Source organism: Salvelinus sp. IW2-2015, linkage group LG7 (genome assembly GCF_002910315.2).
Source record: "Salvelinus sp. IW2-2015 linkage group LG7, ASM291031v2, whole genome shotgun sequence".
Classification (NCBI taxonomy): domain Eukaryota; kingdom Metazoa; phylum Chordata; class Actinopteri; order Salmoniformes; family Salmonidae; genus Salvelinus; species Salvelinus sp. IW2-2015.
In genome coordinates, this window is record NC_036847.1 from 10,763,760 (window position 1) to 10,787,852 (window position 24,093).

Sequence of the window (24,093 nt, forward strand, 5' to 3'; positions counted from 1 at the left end):
TATGCTTGGGGTCATTGTTCATTTGGAAGACCCATTTGTGACCAAGATTTAACTTCTTGACTGATGTCTTGAGATGTTGCTTCAATATATCCACATAATTTCCCTACCTCATAATGCCATCTATTTTGTGAAGTGCACCAGTCCCTCCTGCAGCAAAGCACCCCCACAACATGATGCTGCCACCCCCGTGCTTCATGGTTGGGATGGTGTTATTCGAGCTTGCAAGCCTCCCCCTTTTTCCTCCAAACATAACTATGGTCATTATGGCCAAACAGTTCTATTTTTGTTTCATCAGACCAGTGGACATTTCTCCAAAAAGTACGATCTTTGTCCCCATGTGCAGTTGCAAAACCATAGTCTGGCTTTTTTATGGCAGTTTTGGAGCAGTGGCTTCTTCCTTGCTGAGCATTCTTTCAGGTTATGTCGATATAGGACTCGTTATACTGTGGATATAGATACTTTTGTAACCGTTTCCTCCAGCATCTTCACAAGGTCCTTTGCTGTTGTTCCGGGATTGATTTGCACTTTTCGCACCAAAGTGCGTTCATCTCTAAGGGACAGAACGCGTCTCCTTCCTGAGCGGTATGACGGCTGTGTGGTCCCATGGTGTTTAAACAGTACTTGCGTACTATTGTTTATACAGACGAACGTGGTACCTTCAGGCGTTTGGAAATTGCTCCCTAGGATGAAACAGACTTGTGGAGGTCTACAATTTGTTTTCTGAGGTCTTGGCTAATTTCTTTTGATTTTCCCATGATGTCAAGCAAAGAGGCACTGAATTTGAAGGTAGGCCTTGAAATATATCCACAAGTATACCTCCAGTTGACTCAAATGATGTCAATTAGCCTATCAGAAGCTTCTAAAGCCATGACATCATTTTCTGGAATTTTCCAAGCTGTTTAAAGGCACAGTCAACTTACTGTATGTAAACTTCTGACCCACTGGAATTGTGATACAGTGAATTATAAGTTAAATAATCTGTCTGTAAACAATTGTTGGAAAAATGACTTGTGTCATGCAAAGTAGATGTCCTAACCAACTTGCAAAAACTATAGTTTGTTAACAAGAAATTTGTGGAGTGGTTGAAAAACGAGTTTTAATGACTCCAACCTAAGTGTATGTAAACTTCCGACTTCAACTGTAATTGACACACCATCCAAAACATATTAACTTGCTCAAAGTGATATGCAGTGTCTGCTTTTTTTTTTTACCCATCTACCAATAGTTTCCCTTCTTTGCGAGGCATTGGAATGCCTGATCTTTGTGGTTTAATCTGTGCTTGAAATACACTACTCGACTGAGGGACCTTTCAGATAATTGTATGTGTGGGGTACAGAGATGGGGTAATTAAAAAATCATGTTAAACACTATTATTGCACACAGAGTGAGTACATGCAACTTATTATGTGACTTGTTAAGCAGAATCTCACTCCTGGACATATTTAGGCTTGCCATAAGAAAGGGATTGAATACTTATTGACTCAAGACATTTCAGCTTTTCATTTTTTATTCATTTGTAAAAATGTTGAAAAACAAAGTCCAACTTTGACATTGTGGTGTATTGTGTGTAGATCAGTGTCAGAAAATCTCAAGTTAATCCATTTTAAATTCGGGCTGTAACACAACAAAATGTGAAAAAATGGTGTGCAGGCACTGTATATGAATACATATTCTAAAAGTTATTCAAGTGTAAATTACCAAAGTTACCATAGATTGCCATAAAGGTTTTTTTTTTTTTTTTTGAATATTTTATTTTTGCATTTTCCAATTAACAACATTCAAGACAAACGTGAAAGATATTAGACAACAATAGGACAAAGTGACAGTAACAGATGAGCGTAACAAAGAAGTAAAAATCAAACAAATTATAATATATATACAACAAACATACATAAAAAAGATTATAATGAGACATTGGATCATATGGTCACCTGCCGTAGGCTACATATTATACATTACGTGTGAAACATTATATAAGGATAATATAGAGATTCATTCAATGTGATGTGGGGGAAGATTCTCCATATGTCAATAAAGGTTGCCAAATTCTGTAGAATGTGTTTAACTTATTCTTCAAGCGGTAAGTGATTTTCTCCAGTGGGATACAACTATTACTTCTGATACGCACATTGCAACTGGCAGGGGGAATCCAATTTCCATTTCAAGGCAATACATTTCTGGCAATCGCTAGCAATATTTCTGTTAGCTTTATAGTATGGCTTTGCCTAAGATTGGTGTTAGTAAAGTTGCCCAGTGACAGACCTCCGGGTCTAAAGGGAATGCAACCCCATGAATTGAGGATAGGTGGTGTCGCATACCCCTCCAGAAACCGTGTAGTTTTGAACACTGCCAAGTGGAATGGAGGAATGTTCCTTCATCTGAGCCACATCTAAAACATAGGGAGGAGATATCAGGGTTGAACTTGTGCAGTCTAGATGGCGTGATATAGAGCTGATGGAGGAAATTAAACTGGATCAGTCTGTATCTGGAGTTCAGTGTGGATGTAACACCATTCCTGCATAGGTCACTCCATAGACCCTCCTCAAGATCAATACCCAGATCTTTTTCCCATCTAAGTCGGGGTTTATCTAGCCCAGGCARTGTTAGTCCTGACATAAGAGCATCGTAAACACGGGAAATGGTCTTGAACAGTGGTTGGTCTGCRTGGCAGAGTTGTTCAATAGGTGAYATCTTAGGTAGGWTCCATTGTCCCTTGAGAGACACCCTAATAAAGTTTCGTAGTTGTAGGTAGCTAAAGAAGTCCCTGTTAGGCAAGTGGTATTTCTGTTTCAGCTGATCAAAAGACATAAGAACTCCCTCCTCGTAACAATGTTCCAGAAGAGTGATCCCCTTATCGGACCATGGTCYAAAGTTACTATTCTGGAAAAACATAGGAATCAATCTATTGTTCCATAAAGGGGTTTTAGGGGAAAGGAATCCCCCTCGTCCGAACAGCTCTTGCAGTTTGCACCATGTCAGGACTGAATGTATGATTAAAGGGTTGTCTGTGATGGTTTTTATAGATTTTCTGTCCCATTTGTAAAACAATTCTGCCCCAGTGTYATCGTTTACCTCAAGCTTTTCAATGTTCAACCATGAGGGAGAGGGAGCCTTATCAAACCTCTGAGCCAGAAACCTAGACTGTGCTGCCCAGTAGTACATTCTAAAATTGGGGAGGTTTAAGCCTCCTTGACTGTAATCCAGGGTCAGTTTATCCAGGCCAACCCTAGGGGTTTTGCCGTGCCAGATAAACCKTCTGGTCATCTTGTCGAGAGAGGAAAAGAATGCTGCGGGGACAGGGATAGGGAGAGATTGAAACAGATATAGACATCTGGGCAGGACATTCATTTTAATTACATTGACTCTACCCAGTAGAGTGAGAGGTAAGTCCATCCATTTACAAAGGTCACCCTCCACCTTTTGTAACAAACTGGCCAGATTGAGTTTATAGAGGTTGTTCAGGTTACCATCCACCATTATGCCCAAATATGTGAAGCCCATAGGCGACCATCTAAAAGGAAACTTGTGCTTGATGGTATGATGGTCAAAGACAGACAACGGTAAGATTTCGCTTTTATCTAAATTGACCTTATATCCAGAGAAAGAACTATAACACTGTAGTAGGATCTGCAAGTGAGAGAGGGAGTGTTCTGGGTTTGTTAGAAATAAGATAAGGTCGTCCGCAAAGAGTGATAATTTATGGGTATGGGGGCCCACCTCAAAGCCATGTATGTCAGGGCACGTTCTAATAGCCTCAGCCAACGGTTCGATGGCGAGGGCAAAGAGGTGGGGGCTAATTGGGCAACCTTGTCTGTTCCCCCTATAGAGAGGGAAAGAGGAGGAAGTAATCCCGTTGGTAGCAATCCTAGCTTTAGGAGATTTGTAGAGTGATTTTAATAAAGGGTTATTTTTGAAAGTATTAGGTGACAAGCGTTGTCATTTGAAGTGCAGCATGACCTTCAGACGTAACACCAACAGAGTTCAATCTGACACCAACAGGCTCTTGAACCGTTTCTACCCCCAAGCAATACCAGTGATGAATAGATAACAAAACAGCTACATGGACCGAGTTTACCTTGTATCTTTATTGATCACAGGGCCCTACACACTCATACACACTGTCACTCCAACACACACACTCACTCCATGATTTGCTCACTCACACAGAATATGCACAAACATTCATACTGACTCACCTAATACCTTTTTTCCATTATTGGTTAGAGCCTGTAAGTAAGCATTTCACTGTAAGGTCTACACCTGTTGTATTCGGTGCACGTGACAAATGAACTTTTATTTGATTGATTTGATTTGACTCTACACACCAGCACACTCAATTACATGCAAGCTGCTGCTACTATGTTCATCTTATATCCTGTTGCCTAGTCACTTTACCCCTATACATATCTACCTCCATCACTCCAGTATCCCTGCACATGTTAATATGGTATTGGAACTGACATTTTAAATATTTCCTGTATATAGTATGCTTTACATACTTACTTTATTGTGTATTTCATATTTCCTATTGTTATTTCTTGTGTGTTTTTCTAGTAATACATTGTTAGTGGTTATTGCATTGTTGGGTTTTGAGTTTGCAAGAAAGTAATTTCACTGTAATTGTGCATGTGACATTAAAAACTTGAAACTAAGGCGGTACAGGCCAGTACGGGGTCCAAGCAAAATAAATAGTGGTGGTAAGCCGTACCGATAAAATGTGAGCCTATCACAATTAATACAACATGCCCAAAAAACTATAAGCTTTTACACCATTATTTAACATTACTGCATGTCAGCCGCATGACAAATTAGCTAATTGACTAGAAACCGGGTGGTATACGCTCCAAATTGTGATATGAGGAGAACACTAACATTTTGTCAAGACGGAGATGAGTGGCTGAGACGCACGCTAGAGGACAAGGCAGAGATGAGTGGCTGAGACCGAGGAGCGCGTGGACAACAGTGGATGAATCAATTCAGGCTACAAGTGTAGGCCTAATGAAAATACACGTAGGTGTTTTGTAAGGGATGTTTCTCCATTCATCAAATTGCTGGTGCACAGTTGGGGTTTGGATGCTGAAATGATTTTGTGAATGACCCGCCTTCACTAAACCCCTAAAATAAAGCAGCTTAATTTAATTTTAAACCACAAATCTATTTTGCATGAAGAAACATCACAAACTTTGTGAATATCTGGGTTTTCCCTCTTTATAATGCATAAAGACTGCATTTAATCAGTGGACACCACTCGTTTTTATTACAACACACCTGTCATAATTGTTTTCTTCACTAAAGTAGAGGTTTATTATTATTATTATTGCTAAAGGTACTGCATAGGTGTAAACATACATTTTTTTAGCCTAAGAAAGTAGCAAAAATAGTTAGTCTTTTTGAATGCATTTTATTGAAGGGAAACAATAAGTCTTGAACTTTTTTGGCAACATAGTGATGTATTCTTATATACTGCACAATGAGGAATTCAACAACAAAACACTAGTCTTCTATTTTTTTAACCATTGCCCCCACCCACAAGGTGTATAAACAACAATAAATAAGAATAAAATAAGATAATGGATACAAAACAAAAACGTGAAGAACATAAACTGTTTACAATATGTGGTGATATATATTAGCCCTATAAATTCATATGAGTAAACCATTTGTTGACTTTAGTTCTTAAATGGAGCAGCCTGTCTGTGTTCAGGATATCACGCATTTGAATAGCAAAAGGTTTGCCAGGTTTGTTCTTAATAGTTTTGAGGAGGTCTAGTACAGTTGCATTTTTGGTTGTGGCTTTACCAGCACTCCTCCTGAGCACAGCCACCAGTCTTTTGTCCTTTCTTGGTGTGAGGATCTGTAGTGCCAGGAATTCCATCAACTCCCCATCACATATAGCTTCATCTGAGTGGTTGAGAGAGTGAGAGAGAAAGAGAAAAGGAGAGAAACCAAGACCATATTAATTGACTGCATTACAATAAATAATTCCACCTTTTGTGACGCACAATTAAGGCTTTTCATTTTTGGTAGATAAGAAAGCATTATACAATTATCATTAATAAATGTTTTTCCCTATGCCTACAAAAAAGACTAAACAGAATGGACAAAATATTCTCACCTTCATGTGTTCTTGAACCATTCGTACATGCTGAGCAGTAAACATCATTCATGGCATTGCCAGGTATAGTGGTGCGACTTGGGGCACACACAGAAAACTTCTGACATGTTTTCCTACTGGAGGACTCTGCAGAGAAGAAGCCCACTGGGCAAGGTTCACATTTCACATCAGTGTGTGCGGTTCCTGGAAAATAAGAATATTGATCATACAAAGTGTATTTAATCTGTAAACAGATTGCAGTGGTTTGCAGAGCCAACTGGAAACATAGCAGTGGAAAAGGCGTATTCATTATGAAGGGTAGCCAAACATATTATCACTTAACCTACCATCGGAGATGACCCCTTCCCCGGGTGGACACCTTCTGTGCCTGGAACATGACCCATGTCTCATGTAAAACCCGTCCTTGCACTCGCACTGTCGGTTGTGCAGTTGGGTGCACGGCACGCTTTCAATCTCATCAGCCGCGCAAAAACGATTGCAGTATTGACACCGCTCGATGTAGTTCCAGATCTCTGTGTAGTGGGACCTTGGACAAGGTCCGCAGTCGCTCTTGCGGTCCTTTGTGCAATGCTTCAGTAAGTAAGTTCCAGGAGCGCATAGGTCGCAAGTAAGGGAATCCCCTGTCGCGTCATCTTTCCAGATATAAGTCGGTGTGTGAGCGCCTGACTCTGGCACGCTGCCACCACAGAGCGCAAATACCAGGAGAGGCAGAAAACAATTTGTCAGCTATTGGAAGAAAGAGTAATGTTATCATTTAGAATCAATCATAACTTTTGTGAGTCTACGTCTCTCAATATGACTGTCCAAATCCATCAAATTACTATTTGAGGCGTTCAGCTTCAAGAGTTAAATAGCCTAATATCCATTTATTTCCCATAGGCACTGAAGAGCCCGCTATATTTGAGCAGAAAAATAATACTCACCGGATGCATTTTTCTCTCTTGTCAGCTAGCAACTGATGTTAACATGTTCAACGTCTTTTGAATTTATAGGGCCTACATTATCTGATGACTAATACTCGGGGAAGCCCTTCTCCAATGACAAGAGCAAAATTACCGCTTCCGCGGTAATTCAGTTTTGCCTTTGGTATTACATAAACTAGACGTAACATAAACATAAATCCGGGACACTCAAATTAATATGTTACGTTTGGTATCGTTAAATAAGACAAGTTACTTAAGGCAAAAACGAAAGGAGGGTGATTGGTCGGGTGTATACAGCGAAAGTCTAGCAACCCAAAAGTTGAGTTCGAATCTCATCAGTGACAACCGTTGCAACCATTTACTACTTTTTAGCAACTTTTCAACTCCATAGCATGTTAGCGAACCCTACCCCCAGCTAGCTAACTTCAGCCACAATAAATTGGAAATCGGGCCATATGTTTCGCGAATTCGTAACATTGTACGTTTTGCAAATTCGTAACATAATGGATGATGGACATCCACAAATTAATATATACCATACGAAATGCAACATATGTTCAAGACCATAGGGTGGCATACCAATCATTTCTCCCATCCTGATGTGCTCACGTGTGAACAAGTAGTGTAAACTTCAGGAGAAATTAGAGTATTAGGTCTAACAGTTAATTTAACAGTTCACTACTGTCATATTTCAGTTGATGACAAAGCAGCTCTTAGCACCCATCAAAGCCTTTCTGATAAGAAAACAACTGGGTGTGTGGTAAATAACAACCTAATATTTTGATCAATATCTTACATGATATAATAAAAGAAGAAACAATCACATCAACATTTGTTTAATAAAAAAAGTTATAAAATATGTTGGGAAAATATTACCATAATCTGCATACATTTATTACAACACCACAAAACCCTCACTTGTTACCATAATTTCCATACAATAAAACACTAGCAGCATCAGAGTAGTGGGATTCTTCTTAGAGGCTCCACGTCCAACAGCTTTCATTTCCTTTGGCTGCTGGGAAAGAAAGACGAGATCTTCCTTTGTGCTTTCCCAGGCGTTGAAACTGAGAGACCCAAAAGTGCATTGAAAAATGGTTGACACTGTAAAATTCTGTTAATGTGTTCATATCTTTTACGTGCTTATGTCTTTTTCAACTCTAACTTTGTTAAATTACATTTAATCACATTATTAAATTAAAATGGTCATTATTGCAAAACAGCTGTTTTCAACACTACCAAAGTGTTAACTAACAACGCCTGTTAAACAAAAATAATGAGTTCAATAATTACTTCTATAGACTTTATGCTCACTGTAGTTACAATAGTGCTGACAATACAAGGACTTCTACTGAATTGCTACAAGTTATTCTCTCTTGAAGGCACTTGCGAATTGTCCATTCACCTTGCATTAGTTGGCCTGAAATCCCAGAGGAAGCACTTGAGCCTGTGGAGTCACCTATCAAGGCGTCCAGTATCTCTTTGTACTGTTTCTTATGGTGAGGCCGGATGAACAGGGCAAATGCTAGGGACACAAAGGATGACAAAAATAATATACATCTATTCCGTAGCATTTCATGGTTCATCGATGGATGTTCAACTGTTACGATTTGATTTAATTTCAGATTTAAGTGAGAATGCAAAGAAGTGTGCTTGCCAAGACGCTCAACTCTAATAGTCAAGAACTTACTGCTAAGGAGGTTAAAGTCTTCGTTTTTCTCAGTTAACAAACTCACTACTGTGCCCACCAGGCTATCATAGTTGTCGGTCTTCTTATAGCTCTGAATAGCTGAGAACAGTTGGTTGGACTTCTCAAGTCCAATGGATTTTTTCACATCCGCTATGAAACTGGCGTAGATTTGACTCTTCTGAGCAGATTGGACTGGTGCTTGGTCTTTGCATTTAGGATCAACTGGTGAGCACAGAACAAGACAAACACGTTCAACCCTTTCAGGATTTGGCTAAACCAGTAAAAGAAAAAGCATGTAAACTTTTATACAGTATGTGCGTGAATGTGGCCTCTCATATCTCTATCATGCTCGATCTTTGTGTCATGCTCATACATAGCCATGAAAGATGTGGTGGTATTTCATGGTGTAAACTTGGTTGGCGAAAGATTGGAACAATAACACCACATCTGTCATGGCGAACGGTTGAACAACATTGTGGGGAGATTTGCCTGTAAGGTATCTATGCTGAAGCGCATAGAAATTCCTTTGTAACTGCATGTTTGTAACTGAATGTAGAGGGGAATCCTTGGTTCAAAAACAAAGATTCAAGATTCAATTAAAGACTCCGCCCCCCCCAAAAAAATAGGCCTGTTCAGGAAGGCACAACTTTATGGAACATTCAGATATAAATAGATTATGTAGAACAGATGTCGTGCAGATGAAACGTAGGGAATTGTGTCAGCTTTATTTGTAACATTTCTATCTGAAACGTTATGAACATTCCATCTCACGGAATACACTCCAGGTATCCAGCAGTACCTGTAAGCACTTGATTCTTTGGCAAATGCTCCTCTGTAGTCAATCCGTGGATTCCAAGGTGATGGCCGCCTTTATTAAGCAGCAGACTGGCGTTGAGCTGACTGCAGGAGGAGCTTGAATCAGAAGCGACAGCAACACTCGTCAGCTTTCCCGGCTTGGCTTTAAAACAAAAGCAAATCCAGGTTACTGGGTTGTTCAGGGGGGGAAATACAAAAACACTAAGTTGCATTTTTGAAGCCTTGCTGCAACAATGGTCATTATTGTCGGACAATTAGGCTCAGGGCTAGCTAAAGGCATATGCGACATAAGCGGTGACTTAGGGCCCCATGGAGAGATTTAGCATAGTAGAAAAAACAAGGTGCAATTTCTACATTTGGCTGTGTGTCTCTTGTTATGTCAGTCACTGACAGTCACTCAATTAGCTATGTCAGCTAACAATTCTTAGATTGGTAACGTCTAGCCAGATATATAAATCATAGCCGAACACCGACGGGCATGCAGGGCATATGCCCAGGGGCCCTGACCTCCAGGGGTCCCCCATTGATTTTGTTAGTCACTCATTTAGATAGGGCTATCATTTACATGTCATAAGTCTTGGCAAAATGTGTAGAATTGCATGACATTTTTTATATAATTGCTAAACTTCTCCCCCACACCATGGCAAAATGTCTAAAATTGCAGAAAGCTTACTTTAAAACTGGAACATTTTCTCCACTCCCCATGGCAAAATGTGTAGAATTGCAGGAAATTCACTTTAAAATGTTTTTCTTGCCATCGTGAAGAGGGGGCCAGTAAAATGTTTTGTACATGAGGTGTGGAGCCTCCCAACCAAATCTCACTTAGGGCCCCCAAAAGGCTTGGGCTGGTCCTGATTGGGCTAGTCAGAATGTAATGATTCAGGAGTCATGAACTGGTATGATTAAGCCAAGACACTGGGTGTGTGTCATCTTGCTGCACAAAGGTATCCTTGCTTAAATGTGAAATGACTCATGCATCACATGTACAATCACACTCTATCCAGTCTCTTGACATGTCTGGAAAATACAGTGTTACTAAATGCATCCTAGTGGTCAGTGTCAGAAACTAAGAATTGACTGCATACCCCCGTTCTGCATCAGTGTTTCTTTCTCCTCCTTGGAGAGCGAGTGATCGGGTTTGTAGCCACAGCCCTGGCCAGTCAGTTCCACGCACTTCTCATCAAATCTCTTCTTGTGGTGGGGTCGTATGAACTGGTAGAATCCTGAAATACAGTAAGGTTTGAGGTCAAACCCCAGTGCATACCTGTATGAACAAACCTATGATATGAGCCATGCCTATCTTGAAAACTGTTACATTTCCTAAAAACAGGAATACAATACTACAGTTTGCCAGTTCATAGTTTACACAATTTCCTTGGAATCTTGTATCAGAGAGAAGATATGCGCTACACTAAAATGTGTGTAACGTTTGTGTACATGTGACCTAATTCATGACTCACCACAAAAGAGAACTTGTGTAACTAACTTCCTTTTTCCTGCATAACTTACATATATCATCAACTGCATTACTCATGTGCTGGCTATGACTGTCCATGACCACTTTTAACATCCGGCTTCTAACAGATTCTCTTGTAACAATGATTTCAAAGTCCTGTTGCAGTCAAAATGCTGATTAATGTAATTCTCTTGAAGTTATTTGAAAACTGACAGTAATGACCAAAAACAGTAGACATTACAGAACCAGGAAAATAATTTGACTGTCACACAGGAGTGGCTCATGTTTGGACTTCAGTTCTCATTCTCAGCCCAAACCCGATGGTCTTATACCAGGCCGACCTCAAATTCCAAGAATTGATTCAGGCCAGGCGGGTTGCGGCCTTGCCACGCTGTGTTTGAGAAGGAAAAATAAGTATATGTGTCTTAGCAGCTTTTACTACTGCAGTCTCTCAGCAGCCACATTATTCCAATGGCATCTGTTAACGCGACACATCCAAACAAAATACTGTCTATGACTGCCCTGCTAATGTGCCATGCTGGACCTGGTAAACTATCTAAAGTAGACCCATAATTTATCAAAATGTTTTCCTAATCAGGCATAGGCTTAATGCAGTTATTTCAGAATAAACTATGCATTCAAAACAGGGATTTGAGCGATTATTCAAATGGATGTATGGCAGAAAATATTTAAAGGCTCTTAAGAATTTTAATAAGAATTTTATTAAAAAAATTAAATGCTTGTTGTATTTAAAGATTAAATACACAGTAGGGGCAAACAGCGTCAAGGCCGTAATATTTTTGTTTTGTTGTTGTTGACAGAGTGGAAGTGAAATTGCAGTAGATATTGGGCTCCCGAGTGGCGCAGCGGTCTAAGGCACTGCATCTCAGTGCAAGAGACATCACTACAGTCCCTGGTTCGAATCCAGGCTGTATCACATCCGGCCGTGATCCCATAGGGCGGCACACAATTGGCCCAGTGTCTTCCAGGTTTGGCCGGAGTAGGCCGTCATTTTAAATAAGAATTTGTTCTTAACTGACTTAAATAAAAGGTTGAATTAAAAGAAAAAAATTATATTCCAAATTGCGCGTGCAATGATGTCCAAGTGAAAAAGACGGTGTCTGTCGTCTGCAGTACGTTGTTATAATATTGCAAACGGACGTGGCAGTTTCACCATTAAGAATTTCAGCTTTAAACGCATAATTACTTGAATGCTGTGTAATGAAATGAATGTTTGATTGAGATACTGTATATTTAAGTAGGCTAACATACTTAACTTCTTTGGTATAGGGGGCAGCATTTTCACTTTTGGGTGAATTTTGTGCCCATAGTGAACTGCCTCCTACTCTGTCCCACATGCTAATATATGCATATTATTATTACTATTGGATAGAAAACACTCGGAAGTTTCTAAAACTGTTTGAATGATGTCTGTGAGTATAACAGCACTCATATGGCAGGCAAAAACCTGAGAAAAAATCCAAACAGGAAGTGAAAAATCTGAGAGTGGTCGTTGTTAACTTCTTCAGGCTGCAATCCCGACGTCGGGATTAATATGACAACAGCCACTGCAAGTGCAGGGCGCGAAATTCAAAATCTATTTTTGTAAAATATTTAACTTTCACACATTAACAAGTCCAATACAGCATTTGAAAGATAAACATCTTGTCAATCCAGCCAACATGTCCGATTTTTTAAATGTTTTACAGAGAAAACACCACATATATTTATGTTAGCTCACCACCAAATAAAAAAGAGGACAGACATTTTTCACAGCACAAGTAGGATGAAGTAGCATGCACAAGCCAACCTAACTAACCTAAAACCAACCTAAATAACCTAGAAAAAACTACCTCAGATGACAGTCCTATAACATGTTACACAATAAATCTATGTTTTGTTCGAAAAAGTTGAATATTTTAGCTATAAATCAGTTTTACATTACTGCTACCATCTTAGCCACCATCATAGCTACAGTCAGAAATCGCACGCAGTAAGCCAGAGAAAACAGACACCAACGTCAACTACTAATTTCACATCAGAAAAAGATTCAGAAAAATATATGGTGGATAGCTAATGAAAGAGAAAGATCTTGTGAATACAGACAATATTCCGATTTCTGAAGTGTTTTACAGCGAAAACACATATATCGTTATATTAGCTACTACAAAGCTAACACACAGCAGCATTGATTCTAGTCAAACGCTAGCGATAGCACAGTTCGACAGATAATGAAAAAGCATCCCAAATTGGGTCCTATCTTGTTGATTTTCCATCAGAATGTTCTCCAAAGGGTCCTTTGTTCAGAACCGTGTTCATTTGGACTAGAACGAACGATGTCCTGTTGAATTAGCATGACACACTGCCATGCCATGCTAACCTCCGTCTTGAAAAATTCTTGCGTCGCATGCATACGATATTGAGAATCACGGAATTTCCTTCTAAAGTCCAGATTAAATTTCAATAATATAATTAAAGTATATTGAAAAAAACATACTTTAGGATGATTTTGTGACATGTATCAAAGAAATCGAAGCTGGAGGTCATATTCACCTATACGAGTTTTCCAGGAGCGCAGTCCAGTTCCTACCTCGCGCCCAGAAAAAAATATAAAGTGCGCACTTATCACTCAAAGAGGTTCCTTTCAGTCCCTGACAGAGATAATCAAGTCATTTTTTCTCTCACTTCCGCATGACAACCAGGGGAAGATGTGTGACGTGTTTGTACAGTCCTAAGTGCAAGGCCTTTTATAGAGAGTATCTTGAAGAGAGACATAGCTTCTTGGAAATGTCACTTTTTACAGAAAATGGGCTGTAAAAAGAGTTATGTTTCACTTAGAGAAATAATTAAACCTGTTTTAGAAACTAGAAGGTGTTTTCTATCCAAAGGTAATAGAATAATATGCATATTGTACGAGCAAGAATTGAGTACGAGGCCGTTTGAAATGGCCACCTCTTTCCACTGCTTATACTTACTGCTGATTTTTGAGCCATAAGAGGTTAAAGTCATCGCCTATTCAATTCCCTGTAATATATGGATCTGTTTGCACTTCATACGCCTTCCACTAGATGTCAACAGTCAGTAGAACGTGGAATGAAGCTTATGCTGTGTTGTGGGACCGGATGGGAGGGGAATGAGTCAGTGGTCTGGCAGATTGCCAGTTCTTGGTCACGCGCTTTCCTCATTATATCGTCTTGCGTTCCATTACTTATAGAGAATGAAAATAATTCTCCGGTTGGAACCTTATTGGATATAAATGATAACAACATCCTGAAGATGTTTGACCAGTTTATTCGACCTGGAATATAACTTTTTGAAGTTTTCGTCCGACGTTTGCCTGCATCTGCGCGAGCGTTTGGACACGTGCACTACACATGCTAGCAAAATTAGCTAATTGGACATAAGTAGTGGACATTATCGAACAAAACAACGATTTATTGTGGAACTAGGATTCCTGGCACTGCATTCTGATGAAGATAATCAAAGGTAAGGGAATGTTTATGATGTAATTCCGTATTTCTGTTGACTCCAACATGGCGGAGAAATGTTGTTACTATCTGACCGCCGTCTCAGATTATTGCATGGTGTGCTTTTTACGTAAAGTTTTTTTTTAATCTGACAAAGCGGTTGCATTAGAAACAAGTGTATCTTTAATTAAATGTAAAACATGTATCTTTCATCAAAGTTTATGATGAGTATTTCTGTTATTTGACGTAGCTCTCTGTAATTACTCTGGATATTTTGGAGGCATTTCTGAACATGGCGCCAATGTAAACCGAGATTTGTGGATATAAATATGCACATTATCGAACAAAACAAATGTATTGTGTAACATGATGTCATATGAGTGTCATCTGATGAAGATGTTCAAAGGTTAGTGATTCATTTTATCTCTATTTCTGGTTTTTGATACTACTATCTTTTGCTGGGAAAATGGCTGTGTTTTTCTGTGGCTATGTACTGAGCTAGCATAAATGTTTGGTGTGCTTTCCCCATAAATCCTTTTTGAAATCAGACATGTTGGCTGGATTCACATGTGTAGCTTTAATTTTGTGTCTTTCATGTGTGATTTCATAAAAGATAGATTTTTATAGTAATATATTTGAATTTGGCGCTACATTTTTTCTGGATTTTGGCCAAGTGGGACGCCACCGTCCCACCTATCCTAGAGAGTTAAGAGAGTTAAGACAGAAAACAGGACGCACTAACAGCTCGATAGATTATATAAGGCTACTATAGCCTATATGCGAGTCAAGAGAAAAATAACACACTTCAATTGCATTTGCTGACTTTATCCCAATATTTGCCATCCAGTTTATCATAACAAAAGGTGAGTTTTCAGTTCTCTTCTCTTTTCTAAGACAAGGGCTGTTTCCTCATCTCCTCACTCCTCTCCCTCCTTTAAATCAATGTACTGTTTTCTAGGAAACAGTTTTTGGGGGGGGGGGGGGGGGGGGGGGGGGGGGGGGGGGGGGTGGACTCATTACATTTCTGTGATGTCGGATGTCAGGCTTCAGCTCACCGGGCATGGGTAAAACCGGCCTCAAATATTCAGACCCGATGAGAACTCTAGGTTGGACAAGCCTAAATGACAGCTATTGTTGTCATTCGGGGTCAATGTATGCAAGAGGGGTGCGACTTCAAGCGATGTGACTTCTGATTGCTAGTTATTTTTTCCCTATGCTTCAGTCATGCCCTTCGCCACTCCTGGACAGGCTGTGCACGCACACGGACGTCCGGCACATGCAGCAAATGTTTTCCTTTAACATTAGAATGTAACATTGAGTAGGATCCATTTTCTCTAGCTGAGTCAGAGTGACCTGATGACTCAGATGAGCCCAGCAGCGAACACACAAGGCCGAGATCCATTACTATACAAGCTGAACCCACAAGCACACATACACACACCTCGGAGCAGGTTGTGGGTGTTGGTGTCCCCGGTGAAGAGGTCGGCTGCCTCGGCCAGCAGTTCGTCAAGGTCATCCATCCGTTTGTACGTCTGCAGGGCCGCCATTATTCGCTGGAAATTTACCTGACTCAGCGACCTTTTCATTTCCGCCAGGAACGACTTGGCTTTTCCCGCTTTGCCCTCCTCTGACACATCAGGAGACAGGGGGATTTTCTATGGGACGTGGGAGATATATGGTGTGTTAGTGTGTCATACATCTTAGTGTGTCTAGCCATGAGAGATGCAAGGGTATTTCACTGTGTTCATTTGGTTGGTGAATGGAATGATACCTATTATTCTAAGTTATTTGAACAACGCTGTGGGGAGATGTGCCTGTAAGGCATTTACGCTGAAGCACATATAAAACTGTCACAAGAAATTATGAGTTAGCGTGTGATAACTGTATGCCCCCCAAAAACTATAGAAGCCCCTATACAGTGCCTTCGGAAAGTATTCAGACACCTTGACTTTTCCACTTTGTTATGTTATTGCTTTATTCTCAAATAAAATTGCCTTTATGGTATAGTGGCCAGGCGGAGCCACTCCTCAGTAAAAAGGCACATGACAGCCCGCTTGGAGTTTGCCAAAAGGCACCGAAAGACTCTCAGACCATGAGAAACAAGATTCTCTGGCTGATGAAACCAAGATTGAACTCTTTGACCTTAATGCCAAGCGTCACATCTTAAGGAAACCTGGCACCATCCCTACAGTGAACAATGGTGGTGGCAGCATCATGCTGTGGGGATGTTTTTCAACGGCAGGGACTGGGAGGCTAGTCAGGATTGAAGCAAAGATGAACGGAGCAAAGTACAGAGAGAACCTTGATGAAACCCTGCTCCAGAGCACTCAGGACCTCACACTGGGGCAAAGGTCCATCTTCCAACAGGACAGGGAACCTAAGCACACAGCTAAGACGATGCAGGAGTGGCTTCGGGACAAGTCTCTGAATATCCTTGAGTGTCCAAGCCAGAGCCCGGACTTGAACCTGATTGAATATCTCTGGAGAGACCTGAAAATAGTTGTGCAGCAACAATCCCCATCCAACCTGACAGAGCTTGAGAGGATCTGCAGAGAAGAATGGGAGAAACTCCACAAATACAAGTGTGCCAAGCTTGTAATGTCATGCCCAATGTGACTCGAGGCTGTAATTGCTGCTTCAACAAAGTACTGAGTAAAGGGTCTGAATACTTATGTAAATGTGATTGTTTTTTTGTTGTTGTATAAATTAGCAGAAATGCCAACCTGTTTTTGCATTATGGGGCAATGCGTGTAGATTGTTTATTATTATAATAAATAAAAATGTTTTAGAATAATCCTGTAACCTAACAAAATGTGGAAAAAGTCAAGGGGTCTGAATACTTTCCGAAGGCACTGTACCTCTGTCTCTCCCTCCACTCGTACAGTTCCACTCCATAACATATACATGACATTTGAGTGAGAGCTGTTTAAGGGGGCCTAAACGAGGTGGAAGGAAGATTGCTTGGAATTGTACGAGGTCATCACCGGGGAGTTTACTGTGGAAAACATTCAAAACGAGGGGACAAAAGAGAACGCCAAATCTACTCCATACTTTGCAGTCCCTCCAGGATTTAGAAATTCAGGTGTCACACAATTTTAACCAATCACCTTACTTTACTGCATAAGAAAACTGAACAAAAATAAAACATAACATGCCACAATTTCAAAGATTTGACTGAGTTACAGATAAGGAAATCCGCCCATTGAAATAAATGAAATCTATGGATTTCACATGACTGGGAATACAAATATGCATCGGTTAGTCACAGACACCTTAAAACAAAAAAAAAGTATGGGCGTGGATCAGAAAACCAGTCAGTATCTGGTGTGACCACCACGTGCCTCATTCAGCGTGACTCATCTCCTTGGCATAGAGTTGATCAGGCTGTTGATTGTGGTCTGTGGAATGTTGTCCCACTCCTCTTCAATGGCTGTGCGAAGTTGCTGGATATTTGTGGAGACTGGAACATGCTGTCGTACAAGTCAATCCAGAGCATTGCAACCATGCTCAATGGGTGACATGTCTGGTGAGTATGCAGGCCATGGAAGAACTAGCAGCTTCCAGGAATAGTGTACAGATCCTTGCGGCATGGGGCTGTGCATTATCATGCTGAAACATGATGTGATGGCGGCGGATGAATGGCACGACAATGTGCCTCAGGTCTCGATCTCGTTACGGTATCTCTGTGCATTCAAATAGCCATCGATAAAATACAATTGTGTTTGTTGTCCGTAGCTTATGCCTGCCCATACCATAACCCCCCCTCCACCGTGGTGCACTCTGTTCACGTTGACATCAGCAAACTGCTCGCCCACACGAAGCCATACACATGGTGAGGTTTTAAGGCCGTTTGGACTTACGGTCAAATTCTCTAAAACGATGTTGCAGGCGTTTTATGGTAGAGAAATTAACATAAAACATTCTCTGGCAACAGCTCGGGTGAACATTCCTGCAGTCAGCATGTCAATTGCATGCTCCCTCAGACATCTGTAGCATTGTGTTGTGTGAGAACTGCACATTTTAGAGTGGCCTTTTATTGTCCCCAGCACAAGGTGCACATGTGTAATGATTCTTCTTGATATGCCACACCTGTCAGGTGGATGTATTATCTTGTCAAACAAAGTAGCTCACAAAAACAGGGATCTTATATTTCAGCTCATGAAGCATGGGATCAACACTTTACATGTTGCGTTTATATTTTTTTCAGTGTAGTTCAATCAAGCCTGTGTTGACAAACTTACCCCTCCGTCAGCGCATTTGTGACAAATTTGTTTTATGTCAATAGTTGTGTCATTGGTGTTAAATAATTAATTACTAAGATATACAGGGGCCTTGTGCATTCCCTCCAATAGCAAACTATTACAGTAGAAGGGGTCTATATTAAAGAATAATCCTTTTAGTATGTAAAATATGAGGATTCCATTGCTCATGTAGTGTGTCTAAATACAAAGTGTCATTGGTGTTACTTAATTTAAATGAAGGCTAATTACATTGTGAACAAAATTATTAATCATATCACTTTAGTAAATGTTCTTTTAAAGGGTTAATAATCATTAATTTTATGCATCTGTGGCCTCCATTTAAGAAAATCTTCAATGACCTAAAATGTGTCATTGGTGTTACTACTCCTATTGGTGGCACAATGTTATCACAATGGTACAAATAATTTAGAATAGTAAGATCTAACCAAATTACATTTAAAAATCCAGAAAAATAAGTAAATTATTTCCCAAATGCTTTGCCCAAATCAATGCCACCGCAATTCAAAGAACCACCATACTATAACACAGAATTGATTCACCATAGTGTTAAATAAACCTACAACTTAACGTAAAACTTAAATTAAACGCTTAGACTTTTAATAGTTGGGCATCGGCACACATTTCAGCAAATAACTGTAAGTTTCAAATAACTGCTTGGTCTAAATGAATTGTTTACAAGATTACCATGGACACCGCTCTGGTCATAATGTATTTATTTTATTATGTCATTGTTGCTAGCCATTGCGCCACCAAAAAGAAAACATCAAATTGAAGCTAGCAGTGATCAAACTCCGGGTGTGGCGTAAGATGATCAGGGTGAACGCAAAGGAGATCTACGACACTGAGTGACAATGGGGCCTCTGACTTCGCTGCTAGTGCAGGCTGGCTTGACAAATTCCTTAAGTGTATTGAGTTCTCAGTCAGACGGCACACTACTGTTGGAAAGAGACGCCTGGCTCAAATAGAAGCCTGACGCTAATAAGCACCGATTGTGTTCAGTGACTGAAGCAAATAAACGCCCAGGCTATTAATTTAAGTTTTACGGTAGTATATTTGATAAAACTATCTGGACAAAATTAAACTATACATTTTTCATAGTCCATACTGTGACCTGAATTTCTCTTGAAAACCTACTATTTAGCCAATTTTATCAATTTGAATGTGTCTCAATGAGTTTTCTTCACAGATTCAAAACTTATATTGCGTCACAAGTTAATTTCTACAACATGACAGTGCCATTTCATTGTACCTAGGTAATATTAATACAAACCATGAGGATGTTCACGGTTGGCCAAACAGACAAGACTCAACAATAGGTATGCACAGCACGATTTTCCATGAGTCAGTATCACACACAGAAACCTCCGTGCCAGAATAAATAATGGAACTCCCGTTCAATGTATTTTGTTCCACAAACCCCAGCCAACGCATCCTTGTGCCAATGATGATAGGGATCAACAACTCGGGTGACACATAAACAATGGAGTGAGAGGCTCTTGTGACTGTGGTATGAAGACAGTGTGTTGGAGCTGGGGGTAGGTCTTAGCATTAGCCTTATAGGGTATTTCTAAAATAATTGTTTGTGCCATCATTCCTCTGTGACCAAGCCGCTACGAGTTGGGGGAAGCGTGAGGATGAGTTACACATAGGCCTCAAACTTAGTGCGCTATAGAGCTTTTAACAGCAGTTGTGTTTAGACATGCAGCATTTCACATACCCGTTTTTGGACCACTTTGATTTTTCGTTTTCCACCACGCAATTCGTCATCCACGCGCTTGTCGTACTGAAGAGACAGCGTGGATATGCGATTAGCCTAAACAGAATGGAACCATTATCAGACAATGTTGTTAGCATCATCAGCAGTTATATTCAGTACTACATTTATACTAAAAAAACAAACACTTTTGCTTAAAAAAATAATAATAATACTTTAGGACATTTGATATTTCAGGAACATATTGAGTGAAAGAGCAGACGGGATATGTTCCCCCCCCCCTCAACTCAAAGATATCATATGGTTACGTTATAATCTCCATACTACACCACTTTGAATACATGCCCCATACTTTGGCTCATTCTAAGTCGCATGCTAAGATATTTGAAGGAACAAAGTCTATAGTGCATAACTGACTAACTTCAAAAGTAGTGTTACCACATCCAATAACTAGCCTAAGCTTGCAGGTATCTACTATTATAGGTATCTTTATTTCCTAACTTACTAAACATGTGTATTGAGACAACCACCGCCTCCACATGGCTTTTGGGAACTGGAACCGGAGAGCGTTTTGTTCAGAACATAAACACACATCCTTTGTTCGTTTGCTCAGCGTTAAGTGGGAAATGGCATTTAGAAAAAAAGAGTAAACAATTGGCCATTATAAAAGGTGCTCAACCACTGGTGGTGAATCTGTCATCCGAAGGGTAATATAAGCCCTGTAGTTAAATGTGTGACCTTTTGATTGTGCTGACACAAAATGACTGTATGGCTTTACAAAATCTTAGTGAGCGGATTACTGGAAACTGTATGTAGAGCTTAGCAAGCGCCACGTACTTGCTAGCGATAAGGGAAACAATAGCATTATGTTTCATTTTCATTGATTACAAGTATGAAATGATATTTGATTAAATCAGTTTGATTTAATAATGTTAATTTTAACTAATAAATCAATGAAAAACAGTATAAGTATTTTGTAGAGGGGGGTAACAGAAATAGATAGAGCTTATATTACCATTGAAATATTATCTAATAAAGTACACAATTCCTGACATTTAATCCAAGTAAAAGTTACCTGTCTTGGGTCAGTTAGGATCACCACTTTATTTTAAGAATGTGAAATGTCAGAATAATAGTAGAGAGAATTATTTATTTCAGGTGTGATTTCTTTCATCACATTCCCAGTAGGTCAGAAATGTACATACACTCAATTAGTATTTGGTAGCATTGCCTTTAAATTGTTTAACTTGGGTCAAACATTTCCGGTAGCCTTCCACCACCTTCCCACAATAAGTTGGGTGAATTTTGGCCCATTCCTCCTGACAGAGCTGGTGTTACTGAGTCAGGTTGTAGGGCAATTTGCTCGCACACACTTTTTCAGTTCTGCCGATTTTCTACAGGAGTGAGGTCAGGGCTTTATGATGGCCACTCCAATACCTTGACTTTGTTGCCCTTAAGCCATTTTGCCACAACTGTGGAAGTACGCTTGGGGTCATTGTCCATTTGGAAGACCCATTTGCGACCAAGCTTTAACTTCTTGACTGATGTCTTGAGATGTTGCTTCAATATACCAACATAGCATCATGAGGTAGGAAAATTATCTATTTGTGAAGTGCACCAGTCCCTCCTGCAGCAAAGCATCACCACAACATGATGCTTCCACCCCCATGCTTCACGGTTGGGATGCTGTTCTTCGGCTTCCAAGCCTCCCCCTTTTCCCTCCTAACATAACGATGGTCATTATGGCCAAACAGTTCTATTTTTGTTTCATCAGACCAGAGGATATTTCTCCAAAAAGTATGATCTTTGTCCCCATGTGCAGTTGCAAAACGTAGTCTGGCTGTTTTATGGCGGTTTTGGAGGAGTGGCTTCTACCTTGCTGAGCGGCCTTTCAGGTTATGTCGATATAGGACTCGTTTTACTGTGGATATAGATACTTTTGTACCCGTTTCCTCCAGCATCTTCACAAGGTCCTTTGCTGTTGTTCTTGGAATGATTTGCACTTTTCGCACCAGAGAACATTCATCTCTAGGAGACAGAATGCATCTCCTTCCTGTGCGGTACGACGGCCTCGTGGTCCCATGGTGTTTATACTTGCCTACTATTGTTTGTACAGATGAACGTGGTACCTTCAGGCGTTTGGAAATTGCTCCCAAGGATGAACCAGACTTGTGGAGGTTTTTTTTCTGAGGTCTTGGGAAAATCAAAAGAAATTAGCCATGATGTCAAGCAAAGAGGCACGGAGTTTGAAGGTAGGCCTTGAAATACATCCACAGGTACACCTCCAATTGACTCAAATTATGTAAATTAGCCTATCAGAAGCTTCTAAAGCTATGACATCATTTTATGGAATTTTCCAAGCTGTTTAAAAGGCACAGTCAACTTAGTGTATAAACACTTCTGACCCACTGGAATTGTGATACAGTGAATTACAAGTGAAATAATCTGTCTGTAAACAATTGTTCGAAAAATGACTTGTGTCATGCACAAAGTAGAGGTACCAACCGACTTGCCAAAACTATAGTTGAACAAAAAAATTGTGGAGTGGTTGAAAAACAAGTCTGTCTGTAATAATCTGTCTGTAAACAATAATCTGTCTGTAAACAATTGTTCGAAAAATGACTTGTGTCATGCACAAAGTAGAGGTCCTAACCGACTTGCCAAAACTATAGTTGGTTAACAAAAACATTGTGGAGTGGTTGAAAAACAAGTTAATGACTCCAACCTAAGTGTATGTAAACTTCTGACTTCAACTGTATGCTAGCTCATATTTAGTCAACTAAAACACGTTTTTTTCTCAATGCTGTGGGTTCCTAGCGTTTACCAATCAGTCTCCTTATTTCATCACTTAAGGACCGTTTCCCTAAGTGAGTACAGGACTCAGCTTGATCTGGTAAAACGAAATTGGCAGTTGCATCAAAGCAGTGAAACATGCATTTCTCCTTCTGCATCAGTTTAACTAGACATGTTCAGTAAAACATTCGTTGATATTATTTTGAAGGACCACCATCCTCCAACTCATCTGTTCAGACAGAGGTTTCTGTAGTAAAGCCAAGTGTACCCTCTCCTCGCCCCCTAGGGCCTCGTCTTCATCTCCATAGCGGCTGTCGCTATGCTCCAGGGCGTCCAGCAGGCCGGCCGGCCTCCTTCGGCTCGCCTCCATCTCAGTTTCGTACTCGATGCACAGCCTAGCCATGCCGTTCCCCTCACTGCCGCCATGCTCATCTGAGAACAGAAACAGGAGACAGGTGATGAGACAAGTGATAAGAGGTGATGAGACGAGTCACTTCCAGACCCATAAACATGACCAGACCTGTGGCAAATGGTTCAGGTCTCTCCTGAAAAATAGATTTTGTATCATCTCAACAAGACTAACCTGGTTAAAAAAAGACTTTCATATATTACAGCTGCGATTGATTTAGTTTGCCCACCCAGTACAATAGAACCAATAGAATAGTCACAACAGTGCAAACGTCAAATTAAAATCACATTTTATTTTTCACATACGCCGAATACAACAGGTCAAATCAAAATCAAATCAAATTTTATTTGTCACATACACATGGTTAGCAGATGTTAATGCGAGAGTAGCGAAATGCTTGTTCTTCTCGTTCCGACCATGCAGTAAAATCTAACAAGTAATCTAACAA

General features: G+C 40.1%; 2 protein-coding genes across 4 annotated transcripts in view; both read right to left on the bottom strand.

The window, feature by feature from the left end:
* Positions 1–5,159: 5,159 nt before the first annotated feature.
* On the bottom strand, positions 5,160–7,361 carry LOC111966075 (tumor necrosis factor receptor superfamily member 6B-like). Its single transcript, XM_023990505.2, has 4 exons — positions 7,039–7,361; positions 6,442–6,841; positions 6,116–6,298; positions 5,160–5,901 (listed from the first exon to the last, which is right to left on the bottom strand). Exons 1-4 carry the CDS (start codon positions 7,045–7,047, stop codon positions 5,636–5,638), a joined length of 858 nt encoding a protein of 285 aa, XP_023846273.1. The 5' UTR covers positions 7,048–7,361; the 3' UTR covers positions 5,160–5,635.
* Positions 7,362–7,858: 497 nt separating this feature from the next.
* Positions 7,859–24,093, bottom strand: part of rtel1 (regulator of telomere elongation helicase 1) — a 57,497-nt gene continuing 41,262 nt past the window's right edge. For 2 of the 3 annotated variants that reach the window (XM_070444420.1, XM_023990951.2), the window contains 8 exons: positions 23,505–23,668; positions 20,447–20,542; positions 15,909–16,122; positions 10,630–10,767; positions 9,528–9,686; positions 8,729–8,950; positions 8,444–8,563; positions 7,859–8,105 (listed from right to left, as the gene is read on the bottom strand). In XM_070444420.1, the coding sequence (XP_070300521.1) occupies positions 8,041–8,105; positions 8,444–8,563; positions 8,729–8,950; positions 9,528–9,686; positions 10,630–10,767; positions 15,909–16,122; positions 20,447–20,542; positions 23,505–23,668 (1,178 nt within the window). In that variant the 3' untranslated portion in view covers positions 7,859–8,040. The remainder of the gene's footprint in view (positions 8,106–8,443; positions 8,564–8,728; positions 8,951–9,527; positions 9,687–10,629; positions 10,768–15,908; positions 16,123–20,446; positions 20,543–23,504; positions 23,669–24,093) is intronic. The other variant, XM_070444421.1, reaches the window with a different exon arrangement.

What these genes read in the sequence shown, in the direction of transcription:
- LOC111966075 (XM_023990505.2), bottom strand. An exon ending in GGAAGGGGTCATCTCCGATG is followed by an intron (nt 6,299 to 6,441) that starts GTAGGTTAAGTG and finishes CTTATTTTCCAG; the next exon opens with GAACCGCACACACTGATGTG. An exon ending in TGGTTCAAGAACACATGAAG is followed by an intron (nt 5,902 to 6,115) that starts GTGAGAATATTT and finishes TCAACCACTCAG; the next exon opens with ATGAAGCTATATGTGATGGG.